This window comes from Labrus mixtus, chromosome 14, assembly GCF_963584025.1.
Source record: "Labrus mixtus chromosome 14, fLabMix1.1, whole genome shotgun sequence".
NCBI lineage: Eukaryota > Metazoa > Chordata > Actinopteri > Labriformes > Labridae > Labrus > Labrus mixtus.
In genome coordinates this window covers 24,989,862-25,011,193 of record NC_083625.1, presented here as the reverse complement: position 1 = coordinate 25,011,193, position 21,332 = coordinate 24,989,862, and the positions used below count along the sequence as shown (strand labels likewise).

At 41.6% G+C, this 21,332-nt stretch overlaps 1 protein-coding gene across 1 annotated transcript; it reads left to right on the top strand.

Annotated features, from left to right (window-relative positions):
• The first annotated feature begins 998 nt into the window (after nt 1–998).
• On the top strand, nt 999–15,004 carry si:dkey-250d21.1 (uncharacterized). Its single transcript, XM_061055940.1, has 11 exons — nt 999–1,349; nt 3,676–3,796; nt 4,575–4,682; nt 4,772–4,808; nt 5,123–6,915; nt 7,020–7,050; nt 7,433–9,198; nt 9,311–9,359; nt 9,518–11,313; nt 11,410–11,446; nt 12,870–15,004. Exons 1-11 carry the CDS (start codon nt 1,255–1,257, stop codon nt 14,390–14,392), a joined length of 7,356 nt encoding a protein of 2,451 aa, XP_060911923.1. The 5' UTR covers nt 999–1,254; the 3' UTR covers nt 14,393–15,004.
• The last annotated feature ends 6,328 nt before the right edge of the window (nt 15,005–21,332 follow it).

Here is a 21,332-nt window from a genome sequence, read left to right as displayed (position 1 = left end):
GAAGAAATAATGTAAAAGAAGGAGGATGAGGACAGAGGTTGTTAGTGGTTGTAGGCAATGTAGCAGAGGTCAGTTTTTAGGGAGTTCTTGAAGGTGCTGGGTGAGGGGGGGTCTCTGATAGTTTTTTGGGAGTGAGTTCCAGAGGGTGGGAGCAGCAATGGATAAGGCATAGCCTACATAGCCGATTGCGATTTTAATTAAAATTGTCTATTTATTTACTCAGTCACTGCACTTTAACTTTAACTGTCTATTTATTAATTCATTCATTCAGTCACTGCTCAATAATAACTGTATATACTCTGTCACTGCACCATAACTTCACTTATTTGCACTATATCTCTATATTTATATTTGTTTAATTAATCAGTCACTGCAAAATAATAACTGTATATATTCTTTCAGTCTCCACAACTGTCTATTTATTTATTATTATTATCATTCATTCACTGAACAGCAATTGATCTGGACACTTTTTACATACTTCTCTTTCATATCACCACAAATATATTTTTGTTTTTGTTGTTGTTTTTGTAAATGCTGCTGTTTAGGATTGCTGCTAACAAAGTTTTGTTGTGCCTTGTATACAATGATAATAAAGATTCTATCTATCTACTGATAATAAAGTCTGTAAGATATATTAAAAACACCTCATCCCGCCTCATTAATTATCCTTAAGCCTGGCTTTCTCGGCTGATTCTCTGATTCCTTGACACTTGCTGATTGATCAATTACCATGATGAAGGCCACAAGCCCAGACGTGTCGGTCTAATGAAATTAATCTTCATACTACAAGTGTTGCTGGAGCTTTTTGACTCTCCATGCACCTTGGTAATTAGTGAAGTTGTGCATAAAAACCTGCTGAAAAACCCTGCTCTGCTTTGTCTGTGATAGAACAAAAGAGGATGTGGTTTATCTTGACATGAGAACTCTTTGGTCCGGGCTGTGGCATTGCGCCCTCTGCTGGGGAACATGTTGTACTGCACGGACCAGTTCCTGGTTGTTGGGATAACACGCTTTCGGCGAGACTTGGCTCAGCACGGAACATCAACTTTTGAAAGCATGGAATTAGTAGGTTCTTAGTTTGCCAGAAAGACAAAAAGAAGTTACTAAAACGCTGAAACAAGTGTGCGTCGACTGCAGGTTTTGCCCGAGGCATGACTCTGTAGACTCTCCTGCAGGTTTGCACACAGTAGGCTTGCAACCGCCAGCTCAGCTAGCTAAGTGGCTAGCTAGCTAGCTTCATTGCAGTTCAAAATGACTGACTGCTGCGCTGCAGAGAACTGTGATTACCAACGAGGGGAATCAGGAAACTCCATACCACTCTTCAGCTTTCCTTTGGACCCGGAGCGGTGAGAATTGATCTTATTTCTTTGAGATAACGGTGAAAAAATAGCCACTTTAGCATGCAAACTGAGCGTGTTAGCTGCCCACTGTTAGCATTAGCCTAACATGATGTTAGCTAACAGTGACAACTCTGGAAAATGGCGCAGACTATCGTTACTCTGCAAAGAAAAGTCCGTGTGAAATACAACACATTCTGTCATTCACCGTCAGGAAGCGACTCTGTCATGTCATAAATGCATTATTGGTTTATCTTTTGTGTTTGGTCATTCAAATAACTTCCAGAAACCATAGTTGAAAACTTTTTTTACTGTAATTTAAATCGCCATCGGTACACGACACCTACCGTCTGCACAGTGTGACGTCAGGACTGAGCGTAGCCTAGCGACGTTAAATTACCTCCCTTTGAAACAACGATTGAGAGTTATTATGTACATTGAGTGCCAAACTTGGTGAATAAATTATTCATTTTGCATCACAACTTATTGTGTAAACATTTAAAAACTGTAATTAACCTCTTATTAACAGAGGTAATGGCCCTATAAACAAACAGGTTTAGCGCCTCCCCTCTTCCGGTTGTTACTTCAAATTGGCGCTGCTTTTCACTTAGAGATGTAGTCCAGTTTCATCACATATCAACATATTGTACATTCACTGGAGTTTCTTAAAATGTTCCAATTGTATTTCAGTTTACTGATTATGTCCACTTTCTTTCTTGAAAAGACATGCACGATGAGAGACTAATAAATTGAATTGAATTTATTTATTTAATAGGGACAATGCAATGACTTTTAAAACATCATTTCAATACAAAGCATGAAACTGATGTGCTGCATAAAGAGTATATAGCTATTGCTAGTTTCCAATTCGTGTCCCCAGTTGGGCCTTTATGTAAACAAACAGATTAAAATGTACAACATTCGGTTACATAAAACCCCATAACACGATATGAGGATACATTAAAATACATGTACAACAATACAAATGTTATAAACCAGTTTAAAATAAAGTTTGAAGATATTAATTAAAAGTGGGTACAGCTCTGGCTTGCTTTGAGCATTTCACCTGTTTTGCAAAAGATTTTAAGTCTGAGATTAATTTTATTTCAGGTGGTAATGTGTTCCAGAGTTTACAGCCTTTGATGGAGAAGGCTGATTGACCAAACGTAGCTCTACGATGTTGTATGCTACAGTTTCCATTCACAGTGCTTCTTGTTAGCCTGTTTCCAGGGTAATACATCACAGGGTCTTCATGTTCAGGCTAGAAATTAGGCCTAGCCTACCCCTTATTTGACTGTTTGTACAAATGACTGCAGTCTGTTGCAACTTTCTTTTTACTATAAGCAGTGCTGAGGCTTGGTTGTGTTTTAAATACAGCTAACCACAGCCTAATTGTGTCAGTGGATGTGCCAAATCCATGTAATCATAGCAAATATGACCACTTGTTAAACTTAAATATCCATGTTAAACTGCAAGGCTGTTTCATAACTTTTTGAGACGTCATACTACCTGTTTGTCAAGTCATGGTTTAATATTTTAAGTGCTTATAAAATGAAGCTATTGAATCTCTCACAGGTATGGCTGTCGTGGTGAAGGAATTTCCACCAGGGTGGCTCCATCGCGCTTTTTTATTAAGCAAATCTTTGGGGGGAATCAGGGGTCTGAAACTGGCCTGACACCAATAATATCTGGCCTCCCAAGATAATTTAGATTGTGACGTTTACTTATTTTTTTATCATTTTCTTTGTAGCCAAATCGTACTGTACAAGTTTAAAAAAAAACTAACTGTCATGGTTAAACCTGTTGCTGCCATGACGGTGCTGTATTTCAGCACGGTTGGCTTGTTTATACCGTGGTAATTCATTTTTGTGGTTACCGTGACAGCCCTACCCTACAGGGGAGGTTAATAAATTAAAAAAAGTTATTTCCTCATGGGCAACAGTCTCCTTCACCAGGGTAGGTACAAAATAGCAGCCAAACTGCTACCTATAACGATGTTTGGTTATCTCTTCAAAAATGTGATTGCTGTGTGACTTTACATACCTACACTGATCATTTATCTACTATTTGTCTATACTGAGCTTGTGGCTGCTTGTTAACCTTTATAGGAGACACCTTGGAGGCCATTTTGTACCTGCCCTCAGATCTTTTCACTAATTTTAGACTTTGATCGTCACACTGAAGAGCACCAGAGGGGCACTTTTCAAACTTATTTTCAGACCCAAAGGACTTTGAGGAATAAACCTGAAAATGGGTTATGGTTTGGTGTCTGTTGTATTGATATGTACAGGTGTTATTCCATCAATTCATTACTTTCTGCATATCTACTTTTCAGCTGCAAACAATGGTTGAACAACTCTGGGCGACAGGATTTGGCGTCAGAACCTCCTGAACAGTTGCATAAGCAGTACCGACTTTGTGCAAAGCACTTTGAACCCTCGGTGATCTCCCAACAGGTAAGAAGCACATCTGTCGCCCATTTACCTCTAGGCAGGGGAGTGTCCAGGGGGTAGCCGGGGATGGCATGGGCACACCTTGAAATCTGATTGTCTGTTTGCTTTGTCAGAGGCAGGACTTTTGTCAAAATCAACTATTTGGGGTGTGTTGCAGCAGGCTGGTAGTCTACATGTCAAGGGAGCATTCGTTCTTTTGTTAGTACTTTAAATTGGAAATAATTCCATGGCACATCTATTTCATAAAAGTTGTGCATAGTAATGGAATGAGTCCGTTAAATATTGTAAGCACAATACTGCACACTATCTTCCATTGAACTGAATAGTAATGTTTTGGTACCGAAACACTGACAGTTAATGTAAATGTTTAACCAGGACAGTGTGAAGAATTTTTGAAGTACCTAAATTGTGACTTTGGACATGCATCTTCTTTTTGAGTCCTGAAATAATTCAGTTAAGGAGATGTATATTTTCCCATTCTCTTTTGTTGATTAAGAGTGGCTATGATTTGTAGAGAAGAGAGGGTAAATAATTGAAATTAATTAATTTGTGGCTGCTCACAAACTCAATGCTACCCCATCAATAATCACAAACCCAGTTTGGCCAACCCAGTCACACAAGTCTGGACACGCCCCTGCCTCTGGGTATGTTGTTGTTTTAGGATAATGATATTTACTGTCATTCTGTGGCCAGACATCATGTTATGTTCTTATTATTGTACCATTATTGCTATGCAACTTCCTTCCTGATTACTGAAAAAACATTTCCCATAACTTTTCAGAGCGGCTCCAGTAGTGTGTTACAGGACGATGCTGTTCCTACCAAATTTGACTTCACAGCACCTGTGAATAATCAATCAGCTTGCAACAGGAAGCGAGCCCATGATCCTGTGAGTTTCTAAATGACCTTTCAGCATTTATCATCAGACGTTAAAAAAAGAAAAATGTTAACCTGTAATTATGCTTTCCATCTGCCTAGTCTGAAGAAGAAGCTACTTCTGTGAAGAAAACAAAAGGTACGTAAACTTGTTCCAATTGATCTTGAAAGATCTAGTTACATTTAATAGCTAATAAGTGTTAATCATTATTAAAGCCACTTTTTTAAACCCTTCAAGAACTTAAATGTCTTGGCCAATAGGTCAAACTCACCTCTCAAACAATGTGACTTAAGTTTTGATCAAAAACTGATAGAAGTTTAAAAAAATGTAATCCTCTTAAGTTGCAACCACTGTTAAAATGTTTTATCTCTCATAATAAATATTGATCATCTGATTTAATTAGTAGTTATAAGAATCCGCTCAACCTTTCAATCATTTTTATTTCCACTCAGAAAACACAGAAACATCAGAAGTGACTGCGGAGACGAGGGTGGTCTCTGGAGAGAATAGTGCGACGCATGAATTGCAGAAAGAAGACCAAACCCTAGAGGATGTAGCAAGCTTCAAAGCAAAAGAGACTTTAAAAGTGTATTTCAAAGAAATCCTAGCACTGACTGGATTCAGCATCAGCGGTGCAAACAACAAAACTGATGAGCCAAGAGGTCAACAGGCTCTTAATCCTATCTGTGAGGAGAAGATTGACAAGAAAGAAATCCTCCAGTTTAGCGAAGACCTCATGCGGGAGGAGATCCAGAACAGCCTCAGACAGGCTCGATTCTTCTCCATTCTGCTTCAGGATGTGACAAGTATAGAAGGAAAGGATCAGATTCCAATTTTCGTCAGGTCTGTCACGGTAGATGGCTTTCCACAGAAGCACCTCATCGGTTTCTTACCATGCGACATGGACACAGAAAATCTGTTTTATATGCTTTTGTCAGAGCTGAGGAACAAGTGGGGGCTGAGGATGGAGCACTGCAGGGGGTTGACGTATCTGGTTACAGGCAGCATGTGTCAGAAGATGCGAGACCTAACCTGCAGGATTTTGCAGGAGTTTCCACAGGTAGTTCTGTCACCAAGTGACCCATATGCCTTCAACATATGGATTATCCGCTGCATGCCGGTGCCCTCCATCCAAAAAGTGGCAGACACTGTAGAGGAGGTGGCCGTGTTACTCAGAGGAGCACCAGAGTTGTACAAAAGATTGGAGGGAAATATCCAGATGACATATGGGCACATAAAAGGGGAAGTAGACAGGATAAAGGGAGCTCTTAGTGAGAACTGGGAATATGGAACTGATGCCTTTCAGACCATGTTAGAAATCCTGGAGCCATTCCTGAACTGCATCAATGAGATGATTTCAAAGGTAGACGAGGATACAGCTCAACAGATGGCTAAACTCAAGCCAATTTTGAAGAATTTCAATTTCATCATGACCCTTGTTGTTCTGAAGAACACCCTCTGTTGTGTGAGCATACTCAACTCAAGTCTCAGGGGAATAATTAGCATCAGCAGTACCTTGCAGTACACAATCTCCAATGCCTTAAAGCTGGTAAGCAAATACCAACAGGAGCTTGCAATATTAAACAGGAAATGGTTTTCAGACGCAGTGGGTAGAGCAAAGAAGCTGGGAGTGGAGGTGACAAAACCAGAGATGGACCAAGCAGCAGACACAGCTGAAACCCCTCTGGAGGACCTCTACAGAGAAACTCTGGGCCGACCTATCCTTCAGTATCTTGTCGCAGAGGTTAAAAGAGTGTTCAGCACAGAGATGGTGAGGATTCTCCGATGGCTCTCGCTCGTGCCATCTTACATGGCTGACCACAATTTCAGCATTCGCAGAGATAAAGTAGCGGATGCTAACTTAAACAACCTTGCAAGGCCAGACACGTTCTACGAAGAGCTCGGTTGTTGGGAAGTGAAGTGGAGGCATGCAAGTAAGCGCAGGATCCTGCCAACCACAGTGTTTGCCACACTCAAGATTCCAGATATCGGCTTTTATCCCAATGTGCAGAGCCTGTTGAGAGTATTGGGCACCGTTCCGTGCGTGAATGCAGAAGCAGACGTGTATGGCCAATACCACATGGTGCTTGAGCGGTGCCACGCTTACTTGACAGCCACATCAGAGGACCAAAGACAGTGTAGCATGGCATATGTGTACGTTAACCAAGATGTGCACTTCAATGTTGAACAAATGGTTGAGTCGTATGTCCAGAAGCATCCAGATATCTTACAGCTGCTGCAAATGGTGAGTAGATATTCTTAATCAGTTGCTATTGAGGTTTTAATAGTTGTATTTAGTTATAAATTAAGTGATGTACATTAAAATTCTTCATAATTTGTGTTTTACAGGATGATAACAGAAAGGTGAAGCCTCCCCAAGGTGAGATCACTTTCCAATCTATCTTACTATTTAAGTATCCTAGAATTAGATTTTTTTTTTTTTTTTTAATCAACATATACAATCTATGGGAATGTTGTTAATGGAAAAAAGAGATGTAGACCCAAAGATTCGCAGCAGACCTATTCATTTGATTTTAAAACATTGGAATTTGATTTTGGACTTGAGTTGTAAAACAAATTTGCAAATTTTAGAGTTTTTCCAATACCGGATACCAGCATAACAAATATCTATGTTTCCGCCTAAATGTGATTTAGTTAAATGATACCTTTGTTGGACGGCAGTGTTTTTCTTGTACATTTGTTTTAATTAATTGTGGAATTATACATGTTTATACTAATAATGGACTGTTTCAACAATTCAGTTGCATCCCATGGGAACCATGCTGAAAAGGATACTGAAGAAGAATTACAACGCATAAACCTGGAGATGGATGCTGAAAGGCTTGTGGAGATAAAATGTGCAGAGACTGACAGAGAATCTCTTAAATCTGCTCTGCAGGCTGCAGTGGTGTCTGCATACAGCAGTCAAAGCAGACAACATACTGACACTTCTGGTCAGGATGGAGAAGTCGAGTATGTGACCAAGTCTGAAATGAAAGAAGTTCTCACAGTGTGCGAGAAAGCTGTCAGAGAGGGAATACTTACAGAAGTTGGGAGTTCATTCTTTTCTTTGTTCATTGACCGTGTGGTGAAGTTTGGGGGAAGAGACTATCTGCCCCTTTTCCTCAGGTTTGTGGACAGTTTCGATGTCATGCGATTGGAGTTGATGGGATTCCTCGAGGTAGATCTTGATTGTGAAACCATGGTACAGCGTCTCCATGAAATCATCACAGTCGAGTGGGGTCTTGATCTGAATAACTGTAGGGGACAAGCATATCTAGGCTCCGGTGATGTTTCCTACAAGCTGAAAGCGTTTGCCTGCAAAGTTCAGGAGAAGCATCCTCTTGCCATAAGCACACACTGCTCTGCCTACTCTTTTAACACATGGTGGTCAAAATCCATCCCAGTGCCTGCTGTTAAGAGAGCCCTGGATACATTTGAAGAGGTTATGATGTTTTTTGGCAGCAGTGCCATTCTACAAAAACAGCTAGACCATGTTATAGACTTTGGTCTGAGAGAGAGCTATGAAAAGGTCCAAGAATTACAGGGGACGTTCTGTGACCTTTGGCCAGAGAAGCATGATTCTTATGAGGCATTTGTGCAGATGCTCGAGCCACTAGTTGAATGTCTGGAGAAAATCAAAAACAACCCACAAAGATGGAAAGCGTTTGTGTCCGAACAGGCTGGAGCGCTACTCCACACAGTGATGGAGTTTGATTTCATCATAGCGATGGTGATCCTCAAGAATGCATCCTCTTTTACAAAAGAGCTGAGTGCAGGTCTTCAAAAGGACCATTTCAGTGCCGCATCTCAACTTTGCCAAATAAACGGCATTGTGTCCACTCTGAACCGAGTAAAAACCAATATGAAAGTATTCCACCAGAACTGGTTTGATGAAGCCTGTGCAATGGCACAGAGCCTGAGAGTGCAGATCGAAGTGCCTGAAAAATCGATGCCAAAAGACGGCATGATCAAGCCAGTCGGTTTTTACAAAGATGCGTTAAGTGTGCCCCTTGTAGACAACCTTATCAATGCTGTGAAGGATCATTTCTCAGAGGACCACAAAGAAGCTCTAAACTTCCTTTCCCTTGTTCCGTGTTCGGTCACAAATAGTTACATGTTCGAGAGCTTGAAGACAAAGCCTCCTCTCTACAGCAGGGATCTCCCTGACGCGGACAACTTCTTCACTGAGTTGTGCTGCTGGAGAGTAACCTGGAAGACCAAAGTTGCTTCTGTGACCATCCCAGCCTCCATATTCCAAACATTACGGCTGCCGCTCATGCAGTACTTTGGGAACATCAATGCACTGCTGAGGATAATGTCGGTGCTACCCAGCACAGCACTGGAGGACTGTGGTGTCGTAATGCGTCACAAGAAGTTTCAAGAGTACCTGAGAACCACAAATCCCAAAGACAGGTCCCTGTGTTTGGCTTTGCTTCAGGTGGGCACTGACTTCAGCAGAGACCTAGACCACATGGTGACCCAGTGTTTGAATGTTACTCCACAAGCTTTGGAGGGAATCTGTCTGGTAGGTTCTTATCCTTCATTAACTATGATTTAAAAGTGTTATATTTCTTATTAATTCTGATTGTATTGCCTATGTGGATGTCCGACTAATACATACATGAATATTTTTACAGGACAAGGAATCGAAAAGTTTAAACAAGAATTCTGAAAATAATATGGAAGGTATGGCTTTTAAGAGATCTATTTATACAATTTATCAACAAGTCCCTTGTAAAAAGAGTAAATTACTTACCTTAAGTCCATAAGTATTTCAAATGAGTATGATCACAATATTTGGATGTTTTCATAACCTCTGTTTTTTTGTTCCCTGATATATTTAGTTGATTCTGTCAAAGTGGAATATGAGGAGCCCAACATTCAACAATCCATAGACCATCCTGAGGTCCAGGACATGAAACCAGCAGATGAGAACGGTCATGCAGGAGACAATCGTCGAAGCATTGCGACAGTTTTCAGACAGGCTGCTCTACTGGGGAAAAAGAATATCCACCTCTCTGACCTCTCAGAAGAGAGCAGGGAGCTTTTCAGTCAAGAGCTCAGCATGTGCCAGTGGTTTGGAAGTGACAGCAAATGCACATTTATAAGCGATGATGAGGTGTTGAATCTGCTCATAAATGGAATCAGAGATGTCATCCTCAAAGAAATACAGGAATCCCCATTCTTTTCACTCATCACTGATAAACCTGTCCGAATTGCTGACAAGACACACCTGCCTGTTTTTGTCAGGTATGTTGGAGAATCTGCTCCCAAAGTGGAGCTCATGGGTTTCTTACCGTTTGATGAAAACCGCCACGTTGATACACAAGCAAAAAAACTTGCAAACATTCTCACTGATGACTGGGGCTTACCAATGTCTCAATGTCGTGGACAAGCATTCATGCACTTGGGCTCAGGTTATCAAAGCCTGAAGAAAATGTCTCTGGATTTCCTCAAGAGCTATCCGCTCTCTGTCGTGACACCCAGTGAATCTTGCGGCCTTGCCCATTGGCTGTCAGGAAGTGTGCCTTGCCCTTCAGTAGCAGAAATGTTGGCCATCACAGAAGACCTGCTGCTGTTCTTTGAGGAGTCTCCTCATCTTGAGGGGCAGCTTGCACAGGCTGTCGATGGCCTTTTGAATATGCCAAGAGAGGCACTGGAGGAAATACCAGAAACGTGTTGCTCGAGGTGGAAAAAGAGAGAGGACTTCTTTGACATACTCGCTGACACATTCGAGGGCATCCTCAGCTGCCTGGATGCTGTCAGCTCTAGTACAACTGGTGTCAAGTCAATGCATGCGCAAGTTCTCTCTTCCGCTCTGAGAAATATTGATTTCATCGTCACCCTTGTCATTTTAAAGAATGCTTGTGCTCCTCTTCGTAACTGCAGCACTGTCTTCCGGTGTGGAAACCCTGCTGATATCCTCTGTGAAGTGGAAAAAATCCCCTCAATCATCGAGACCCTAAACAAAATGTTAAAAAATGTGAGCACACTGCACTCCACTTGGTTTGAGCAGGCGTTCCAGCTAGCAACAAAGGTAGCTCCTGAACAGGTGTGCTTCTCGGAAGAAGCCAATAACTATGAATCTCCAGAGATATACTACAGAGAAAACCTGAGTGTTCCTCTTCTCAGAAGTCTCATTGATGAAATGAAGTACAGCTTCTCAGACGGCCACTTAAAAGCCCTCTCGGTCCTGTCGTTGCTGCCCTCTTGTAATCCACAGCCAGTTCTGTCGGAGTCCACAGACAAACCATTCAGCATCTACCTTACAGACGTTCCTGAGCCCGAAGCAGCAGAGCAGGAAATCAATGCCTGGGCTTCAGTTTGGAGTGAAAAATACCAGGATGTTGCTTTTCCGGCCTCCATCGCTGAAACACTTAACCACCCTGAGTCAAAGAGTCACCCCACTGTTTCCTTACTGCTCAGACTAGTGGCTGTCCTGCCTAGTGTCAGTATGGAGTGTGACCTGATGAAGACCACTCTGAATTCCCTGAGGGATCTCGTGAAAAACACTGTATGCAAAGGCAGCATAATGGATCATGTGATGCTCCTCTCTCACTGCACAACACTGCAGAGACTGCCCGAGGTGGTTGAAGAGTGTGCGGCTGTGGATCCAGAGAGCAGTCCATGCCTTTACCAGGTAAATCTTACTGACTTTTTTCACATTATATTTATTCTTTCATAAGTTTGTACAATAAAACTTTTACAGCCATTCTAATCATGACATATCTTGCAGGTGATGGGAACTTTGGAAACACTCAAGTTGGTCAGTGGTAAGTGCCTTCATGGTAACCGAATAACAGAACTGTGTTGTTGAAACTAGAAGGGTTGTACTAGCGTCAGAATTTTGTCTGTCAAATATGATTTAGTTGTTCAATACAAAGCTTTTACATTCATTTTAATTCTGCACCACACCAAACTCCTATATTAGCCCACATTAGTCTCACGCATTACCTAAGAGGCGTGTTTGTCTGCTAACAAAGACAGTTAAATAAAACAGATGAGTCAAAAAAATCATGAGCAAAAGCAGAGATTAAATTCTTCAAGCAGTACAATTCATTTAAAGGAAGTTTTCCCCAAGCACGCACTGTCGTCAAGATATGAAAGCATTTCTAGATGAACACTTTTTTTTTAGTGTTACAGGCCGAGCTGTTGTTTTGACCTAAAGTATTTAACCACATAAAGGAAGGATTTCAGTCTGCTCTCTGTGAACAAGTCTTTTGAATGGTGTAAATCCTTACTTATAACAAAATGAGCTCCTAAGAATAAGTTGTAGGAAGCTCAGTATGTAAACCGTCTTGACATCCTTCACCAACCAAACAACATATTAGAAACGGATAGTTTACCCTAAACTTCTTTATTCTGTGTTATAACCGGTTTAAACCACCAGGTCTGTTTTTGTAGAAGAGGGAATATTTTGGGATAGTTTGATCTCTGATTAAAAACCTTGTGAATGCTGGAGTTTGAGACTTGGTCAAGTATAGATAGAGAGCTGGACGTTTAATTGACATGGACATCACAATTACATTGGACGAACCAGATGCATTGTACACACTTGTACGCAGGAGTCCTTTGAGAGAAAATAAAATAAATAATAAATGAGGGGGTGCTGATGGCCGAGTGGTTAGGGCGCGCACCACCTGTACAGAGACTGTAGTCCTCGAAGCGGGGGTGGCCCGGGTTCAAATCCGACTGGTTGCTCCTTTCCTGCATGTCATTCCCCACTCTCTCTCTCCCTAATTTCCGATTCGATCAACTCTACTGTCTCCAATAAAGGCACAAAAAGCCCCCCAAAAATCTTTAAAAAAAAGAGGAAATAATAATGAGAATAAAAATAGTAATAGAAATACACAATGAGAGAAAAACTGACATGATAAAATGTACATTAATAATACAATGACAGAAGAGAAGCAATAAATTCAAGCTATAAAACAACAGCAGCATGGTCAGACATTAAACCAGTTGCATGCTATTCATGTGAGCATGGTTGTTTTGATTTTAGCTATTTTAGTCCAAATCTGAACAAATGTGAGTCTACGTAGGTTCTTTAGGACTGATTCTGACTGACTGACTCAAATCTCAGACTTTAAGGGGGTGGCCAGAGATTCTTGTTTAAAATGACTAATGACCAGTAATTTGGCTGCAGATGTTTTTCTTCTGTGTGGCTTTAGAATCTATTTTTATTCTTCTAATTAGGAGGCGTTGAAGTAACACAAGAGGCATCGACAGAATTGCAGGCCTCCGGTCTAGCAGAGAATCCGACAGATGGAGACGTGAAACCGACTGTCGATGTCGCCGCTCAAGGACCAAGAACGGCAATGTCTTTCTATGAGCCACAACTGCGTGAGCAAATGCTTAAGGAGCTCTGGGACTCTCAGTTCTTCACAGTCATAACAGAACAAGCTGTTGATATTGATGGCGAGCTCTACATCCCATTGTGCATTAGGTACCTAAACAAAGAGGATACCCAGTGTGAGGAAACACTGGCTTTTATACCTTTTGGTGGAGACCCGGTTGTCCTTACAGATGCTATTGAGACAACCCTGTCTCAGAAGTGGGGGCTCAATATGGAGTTCTGTAGAGGGCAAGCGTTGTTGAGTTTTGGTGAAGTAGGGTCTCAGATGAAGGCTGTAAGTTCTGCCATGGCTCAGAAATACCCCCAGGCTGTAAGATCGCTGAACTCCGCTTTGTCTCTTAACATATGGTTGGCTAGATCCTCTCCTGCTCAAGACGCAGCAGATGGAGCCGTTCTCATAGGTGAAGTGTTACACTGGCTCACAGAGGACGTAGAACGCCAGAACAAACTGGAAGACATGATCATTCACGTGTTCCAGCACGATGAAGGTAGGGGCAACGAGCTGAGGGACAAACTGATTAAAAACTGGGAGAAGAGCCACGACATGCACGAGGTGATGGTAGAGATTTTAGAGGCTGTCATGCTCTGTTTGAATGAGCTGAAAGTGGAGGGAAGCACTTCAAACCAGCAAAAAGCTTCACAGTTCTTTGATGCGATCAGAAACTTTGAGTTTATCCTATCAACCGTGGTGCAAAAGAACATCTCAAGTGTGACTAAACAGCTCAGTCAGTCTCTTCAGGGCAAACCCTTGGATATGTTATACGCTGTGAATCATTTTCCTGATCTCAAAGCATCCCTCTGTAAACTTCAAAGCGATATAGACACCCATCACAAGGCCTGGTTTGAGGAAGCCATCGTGCTGGCTACCAAGCTTCATGTGACAATGTTGCATTCAGTGCTCCTAGAGCCACTGAGTGAGTTTTACAAAGAGTCTGTTAGCATGAAAGTTGTCGAGCACTCTATAGCAGAAGTAGACGACCTCTTCACAGAGAAGGTATTGGATACCTTGAGGTGTCTGGAGATTGTGCCTTATGCAATGTCAAAAGTAGAAACCAGCATCCTTAGTGGTCTTGTGTTCCGCTTGTACAAAGAGGACTTACCCGATCATGCTTCCCTTCACTCTGAGATGAAGTCATGGAAGGAGAAATGGTTGGGTCCCCTGGCAGGTTATCTCCCAACGACCGTGCTCGATACGCTCAAGACGTCGCAGATCAGAAGTTTTAGTAACATTGAGACTCTCCTCAGACTCCTGGTCATCTTGCCGTTTTCAAGGAGGGAGAGCAACTTCAGGCAGGGAAGAAGAAGCTTGCAGGAGTTTATACAGCAGGAAAATAGATCTCTCACTGAGTTACATCCTCTGTAGGAGAGGTGCAGGTCTTCCGTCATCCCCAGCAGGTTTGAGAAATTTATTTGAGTTGCCATCGCCTCCATGTGTAAGAGCTAACGTTTCTCAATCTTTGTTGAGACCCTGAGCTCTCACTCAATCTGTGTGTACATTATTGATCTAAATTCTTTGAGATTTTCTTCTGTTATCCCTAAAACCAAGCCCTATGTTATATTTTGCTATTTTGTTCTGTAGTTTGTACAGCTGTACTGCCCAATGGGACCAATGTCTTGGGAAAAAAAAAAATGCTCCACTGACGGTTCTCGATGCTTGTGTGCCTTGATGCAAAACTAATAATTCACCCCATGTATCATGATTACACAGATGTTGAAAAGGTGTCCCATTGGCGTTGACTGACTTCTGTTTTACGGTCATGACTTTATTATAATCATGAAATTGCACCCTTAACCTTTTCCTGGGCACAAATAGAAATTGTTAGTTCGATCATGTCTTCTGATGATTTCCCATGTTTCCTGTCTCTTTGCAGGAATGAATTTGCTGTAAAAGTATCTTTGAAAGAATGTTTCCTTGATAGGAAAAAAAAACCTTCATATATATTTGTCAAAAAAGTAATAAAAAACTCCAACAAGATGTTGACTTCTGTTGAGTTTATTTCCCCCCCTTCTCTTCCAAGGCTGGTTGAACAGCTGGCTTTCATGAGTTGTCAGGTCTGTAAATGACCACTAGATGGCATCACAACACCATTATTCCTTCAGAGGACACTACCTAGAAAGAAGTGGGACACTAAAAATGTGATCATAGCATTAAGAATTAGACTAGGAAGAACAAAGTCCACTGGCCTTACGTGGCTTATCAGAGTCAGCGTTATTGGATATGGTATTTGCTTACACACAAGGAATTTGACTTCAGAGAACTGTGCTCACCATGTACACCAACCAGCCACAGTCACACCTGTGGGGCAATTTTATTGTCTCCAAATTAACCGTATGAGAACTTGCAAACTCCACACAGATAGGCCCTGTCCGACAGGGATTCAAACCAGGAACCTCCTCGTGACTGAAGGCAACAACGCTAACCACTGCAGCACCATGCAGCCCTAAAGAATAATAAACAAGACCTCAGCACAGTGGTGGGTAATGCAGAAATGCTCAGATGAACATGATAAAATATGTAATAACAGAGTTTTGCAGTAAAGATGATCTTAACTATGTAAGATATCATCTCAGTGTTAAATCATAATACCTGCAGAGAATTGTAATTTATAGAAATGATGTCCAGGTAAAGAAGATGCAGATGGCTACTAGAGAGTGTGAGCTACTTGCTATTTGAACTATTTTTTCACAGGTTTTTCAAAATTCCTTCTTGAGTTGTCAAGTGAAACCTCACAATCAAATATCCTGCATCACGAAGGAGGATCAATTATTGTAAAAAGGGTTTTATTAGGAGTTACATGGAATTTACAGGGTGCTCTCCTAGAAAAGTATGTGACTTGGCACTATGGGCTACTGGTGTAAATGATTGCTGACTGAAAATGGGCAGTTCACCCTCCGGGTATGAGAATTTCTTTCATAATTCACATACTGGTCAACAAGGATGTGGGCTTGGATGGAGGGTTACTGAGGCCACATAACCACTGTGTTATCTCTAAATACTTGGTAAATATTTACTAGACAATTGCGTTTTGTCCTCAGTATTAGGTCTCTGCAATGCTGGGTATGTGAGCCAGATGCAAATCGTGGCTCTCAGGCTCCATTGTTAGCATTGTGGCTTGGTTAATGTTTAATTTCTAAGAACAAGTGAAGTCTATGGGTGTGCTGTCGGGCAGTGTCTGTCTTTCTTGTCAATTATTTGCTTTAATACTGAAATACGCCAGGGTTTATTTTAGTCCCTTTTAGATCCAAGTTACAGACAAGGTTTTCTATTTACATGTGAAAAACCCTTTAAACTTTATGAAACATAGGGCTTAATCAGGGCTTGATGCTACTGTTATAACTAACATTGTGGTTGTTGACATGACGCCACCTTATCTTTAACTCTGACATCCCCTCTGATTGTGCTTTATAAAGAGACAGGTCCTCTTCCTGTGAGCTATAACAGCAGATGCCTCTCTGACAAAGCCTTGATTGTTGGTGCTCAGCTCACTGTGAAAGGAGCATCTCCGCGTCCCCGCTCAGCTGCTGAGCAAACGGATCTGTCTCTGCTGTGGGCCACCGGCAGCAGCGTGTAGAGGGCTGACTGCAGCCGTGTGCAGACCGACATCACTTTCCACTGAGAGCCATATACATCCTGAAGCCGTGTTTTATTTATTTAAACTCTTAGAGTAAAAGTAGACACCGCTGGAGTTGAATTCTCAGGTGCAGCCTTTGTGTTTGAGCATGAAGAACACATCCTCCACGTTAAGGCAAAACAAGGTATTGCCATAATTGAACCGTGCTCCAGGTTTCCTGCTGGAAGTCAAGGTTCTGCACTGATGTAAGACCCGTGGCACTCTGTAATCATGTCCATACACAGCCAGGATTTAACTGCACTCTGGAGGGGGAAGACAGGCGGCTTAAGCAGATTTTATTTCAAGGTCCCATTTCAGGGAAAATTGGCAGCACAGGCCAGATCTCAGATCCCCCTTGTACAACCAGACTTTTTTGTGGGGTTTTAATTATTTAGATGTTGACTTGATTGTAAGTCTGGAGAACACTTTTTTTTTTTTACTCCATTAAGCTTATTGATTTAAAACTTTACATGAAATATAATCGACTGTCTTCGATGAGCATCTCTGACCTCTTTTTTTTCAAAGATGATCTGATCACCAGTGATTACAATTTATTTCTTTTCATTGCTTCTTTACTTGATTATCTGAAATGACTCAAAACAAATGCTTAGTTCCCATTTTGGACCAATGTGAAGGCGTCCATTTATTTGGTCCTGGAGCAGTTTCACAGAGCATCGAGCAAAGAAATTCAAAATGCTTTGTAATCCTCAAAGTAGCGAGCTTTAATCATTTACAAGGATGCCTGTGCTCTCACGCCTACCCAAACCACAATCTAAAGGGCTAAAATTCATAAGAACCAGATGTATCTGCACAGTTTATCTATTGTATTACTTCGAGTCCTGCAGCCCGGCCGGTGCCTGTCCTTGTAATCACTCTTCGCCTCATGTTTACCATGAACTGGTGGTGGCCATTAGACGTCTGTGAATGAATGAAAGTGCCCCAAACTCTGCTGAAGTCATCACCCACCCACATGGTTCACCTCGACCCACTCTGACCCGGACACCTTTTGCTCCTCTTCAACGACACCTCTTTAGAGCGAGTGATACGGCTTCCTCCAGCATGATGAAGGACCTGTGTGACTGCTGCCATCTCTGACACTGGAAGAAAAAGTCTCCAATATATTCTGGTGTTGTGTTAAATGATGAATGACCAGAAGAAGAGCAGAGAGGCGGACTGTAGTGATGACGTCCCGACAAATCCTGCAGCTGCTCCTTGACAATAAATACTAAAACAAATCCCAAACCAGAAAATAGACACACCTTCTAATTCACGACTGGTCTGCATCCATTAATGAACAAATGGACGACAAGGAGTTGGCAGAAGTTTAATTTCAGTGTTCACTCAGTCAATAATTCTGTCAATGAAAGAAATCTAACATGGGTCACCCAATTAAATCATCCAATAATGTCATGTCTTAATTTCCAATTTGTGCTACTGTACAAGACACTTTCAAAGGCTTTTACAAGAATAAAGCCTGACAGTATTGGCCAAGAATATTCTGCAATAATCTTTATTTACAAGACTAAACCTAGACTCTTTTTTAATTGTTTTTCATTTGCTGCAGGTAGAAATGTCCAATGAGATCAAATGATTGAGCACAAACAGAAGCAGTGGTTTGCCTTGTTATTGAGGCCGTATCGTTAGCTTGGCTGGTGCCATCAGCTAGCATTCGTTTGTTATTCATTCTGAATATCTTTCCTAGCTACCGGTACTCCAAACTTGCACTGGTCCACCAGTGTTACTTTAAATTCATGTGGTGTTGGTATGAACTGAAAATTAAGAGACAGCACATGTTGGTACACAACTCGTCTGTTTAAAAGACTCAACGTCATAGGACAGAAACATAGCGAACCATAGTCAATGTTGGCTCGATCAGCAAAAGCTTGAATTCATTCACAGATTAAATAGAGGGGCTCAGTTGGTAGAGTCAATCGCCTCTAAACGGAAAGGTCGGGGTCTCGATCCCCACCTCCTGCAGCCACATGTCCGATGTGTCCTTGGGCAAAACAGATAATCACAACTTGCTCCCGCTGCTTTGTCAGCAGCGTATAAATGTGTATGAATGGGATTAGTTACTTCTGATGGTCACTTCACACAGCATCCTCTACCATCAGTGTGTGAATGTGTAGGTGTGATATGCGGTGTGAAAGCACTTTGAATAATCACAGGACTAGAAAAGTGCTATACAAGGTCCAGTCCATTTACCATATTAAATATGTATAAGGTAGCAACTGTTAATTTTTCACATTCACACACTGATGGTAGAGGCTGCTATGTGTGAGACCATCAAAAGTAACTAATCCCATTCATAGGCATTCGTAGCAGCAGGAGCAATTTGGGGTTAAGTGTTTTACCCAAGGACACATCAAACATGAAGCTGCTGGAGCTTCAGTTTAAGAGACGACGACTCTACCAACTGAGCCATTGTTTTTTTACCAGTCAAATTTAGGCAGGAAAAAATAAAACAAAGGCTCTTTCATTCTTAATGCCTCAAATCCAGGGGTGATTGTAAAGTATGTTGGGACCATTAGCAAAAATTCACTGGGGCCCTTCCAATTAGTCTTCGTCACTATTATTTCTGCCAGTGTCTAAACGCTGGCAGAAATAAATGAGACTTTCATTGACAAACTTTGGTTTTCATGCAACACTTCGCAGGGTCATGACTGAGTGATGTCAGAGGGGCCCCCCCTTTAGGGAGGTTTCCTACTGTCATTGCAAAATTTGCACGTTTTGAGTCACTGCTGTAGTTATCAGCCCTCAGGGGCCTCCTCCTGGCCTGGGGCCCCAAGCAGCACCTCTGCTCTAATATTCTTCTTTGAAATCCATCACGATGAAAGCGAAGACAGGAATTCAAATGAACTTTAAGCTCCTGTGAGGAACTTTTGGTTTGTGCCGATTTTAGCACCGCTGTGGACAAAACACTACTTCCTATCTAGAAAAAAAATCTCATCTCATCCTGTTTTCTTTTAGGAGTCTACTGTACCACTTATTGAGACTTTTTTCTGAGAAAAATGTGAAAAAAAATAAAAATCAGTTTCAGCACCGACCCCACGGCTGAGGTTCTGGCCTTGAAAATAACAATATAGAATTACTCAATCTTTATGCTAATGGTGTCTTTTGTAGCTCATTAAAAGTATCTATGTTACTTTCTGCCTGTTTCATAACCAGCTACAAACAACAACAGGAGCTTTAAAGGAAAAAGTCAGTCTTTCAGGATTATATCTGATTTGATATTTTTAGTTAAAATAAAAAACTTTAGTATCAAATTCAATCTGTTTCATGAACTCCTCACAGTACGTTTGAACCAAACAGTGAAGATATCAGGAGGGCCTGTTACCTCTAGAAATAGTTTGCCCTGTATCTGACTTTGGGGAAATGTTCTGCCATGTTGAAATCTCTTCAGAAGTGGTCAAAACAAATCATTCTTTGGGAGTGTTTTTCCTTTAAAGTATGTTTGGTTGTATGAGCTGTTTTTCATTTCATTTAGCTCAGATTTACGATGCTCTGGTGATATGACAGCGATGTTATGTGCTTAATTAGTTGTGTTCCTGGAATCCACGCCTCGGTTGGCTGCTTTAACCCCAAACTGTAGAAAACATTTACACTCCTGCAGCTCAAAGCGAAACAGCCACGGCAGTGATTCTTCTTGTTTATCTGCAGTGCTGGAGACCCTCGTGGAACTGCAGACTCCTGGAGGACCACATGACGTGTTCAAAAGTGCCACCCATCTGTCACATGAAAGGGCTCGGCTCCTCAAAGCACAATAGAGACAGAGGTTATAAACAAATGGTTTACAGGAGATGTGGGTGCAGTCAGACAGATTGGACGGAGCTTGTTGTTTCTGTGCTGATTCCCCGCTGTGAGCCTCGGCAGCTTCACAGGAGGTACCCCAGAGCATGATGGGATTCTCACATGGCTGAGTCGTAGCTGTCATCATCCCTCTGCTGGCTCTGATTGGACTGTTTATACCCTTCAGGAATGCTTTTAATATAATCCATAATGTTCTCGTTATTCATCAATAATCAGCTGGCAGCCGGGGCCCTGGGCCCTGCTGGAGATAAGAGACACATCGAGGACGATACGGTTCACTGAATGTTTCCACTTGAAGATTCCCTTTTAAGTTTTTGCTTTATTGTTTTTTTATGAAAGCCGTTAATCAAACTCCTGCTTTTAATATCGATTGGACGATTATCTCTGGTCAGATGGGTTCAGATGTAAATAGAAAACAGGCAGAAAAGAGCGTACCTCATGTTAGATTAAAGCTTTATTAGTTCAACGTTGTGGTTTTCAGTTTTTTAGGGTTGTTAGGGAATCGATTTTAAAATGAACGCAGGAGAGAGAGAGTGCTGGTGAATATTTTGTCTGATTGAAAGAAGAGTCAAACATTTATTCTCTGATTGTTGTGGTTTGCATATTTGAGTGGCTTTAAACCGAGAAGTTAAATCCGCAGCGGTTTGCTGATGTGAATATTTAGTCTGATTGAAAAGAGAGTTCAACATTTATTTGTTTGTTATGGTGGTCTGCATGTTTTAGTTTTTTTAATCGAACAAGATAAAATGAACTAGCTTTAAAAATTGAAACAGAGGTGCCAGTAGCCTAGTGGTAAGTGTGTGCGCCCCATGTACGGAGGCTGGGGTCCTCCGGGTGGGCAGCCTGGGTTCGAGTCCGACTTATGGCTCGTTCCCCTCTCTC

What these genes read in the sequence shown, in the direction of transcription:
- si:dkey-250d21.1 (XM_061055940.1), top strand. Translation starts at nt 1,255, where the DNA reads ATGACTGACTGCTGCGCTGCAGAGAACTGTGATTACCAACGAGGGGAA. An exon ending in TTTCCTTTGGACCCGGAGCG is followed by an intron (nt 1,350 to 3,675) that starts GTGAGAATTGAT and finishes TCTACTTTTCAG; the next exon opens with CTGCAAACAATGGTTGAACA. An exon ending in CTTTGGAGGGAATCTGTCTG is followed by an intron (nt 9,199 to 9,310) that starts GTAGGTTCTTAT and finishes ATATTTTTACAG; the next exon opens with GACAAGGAATCGAAAAGTTT.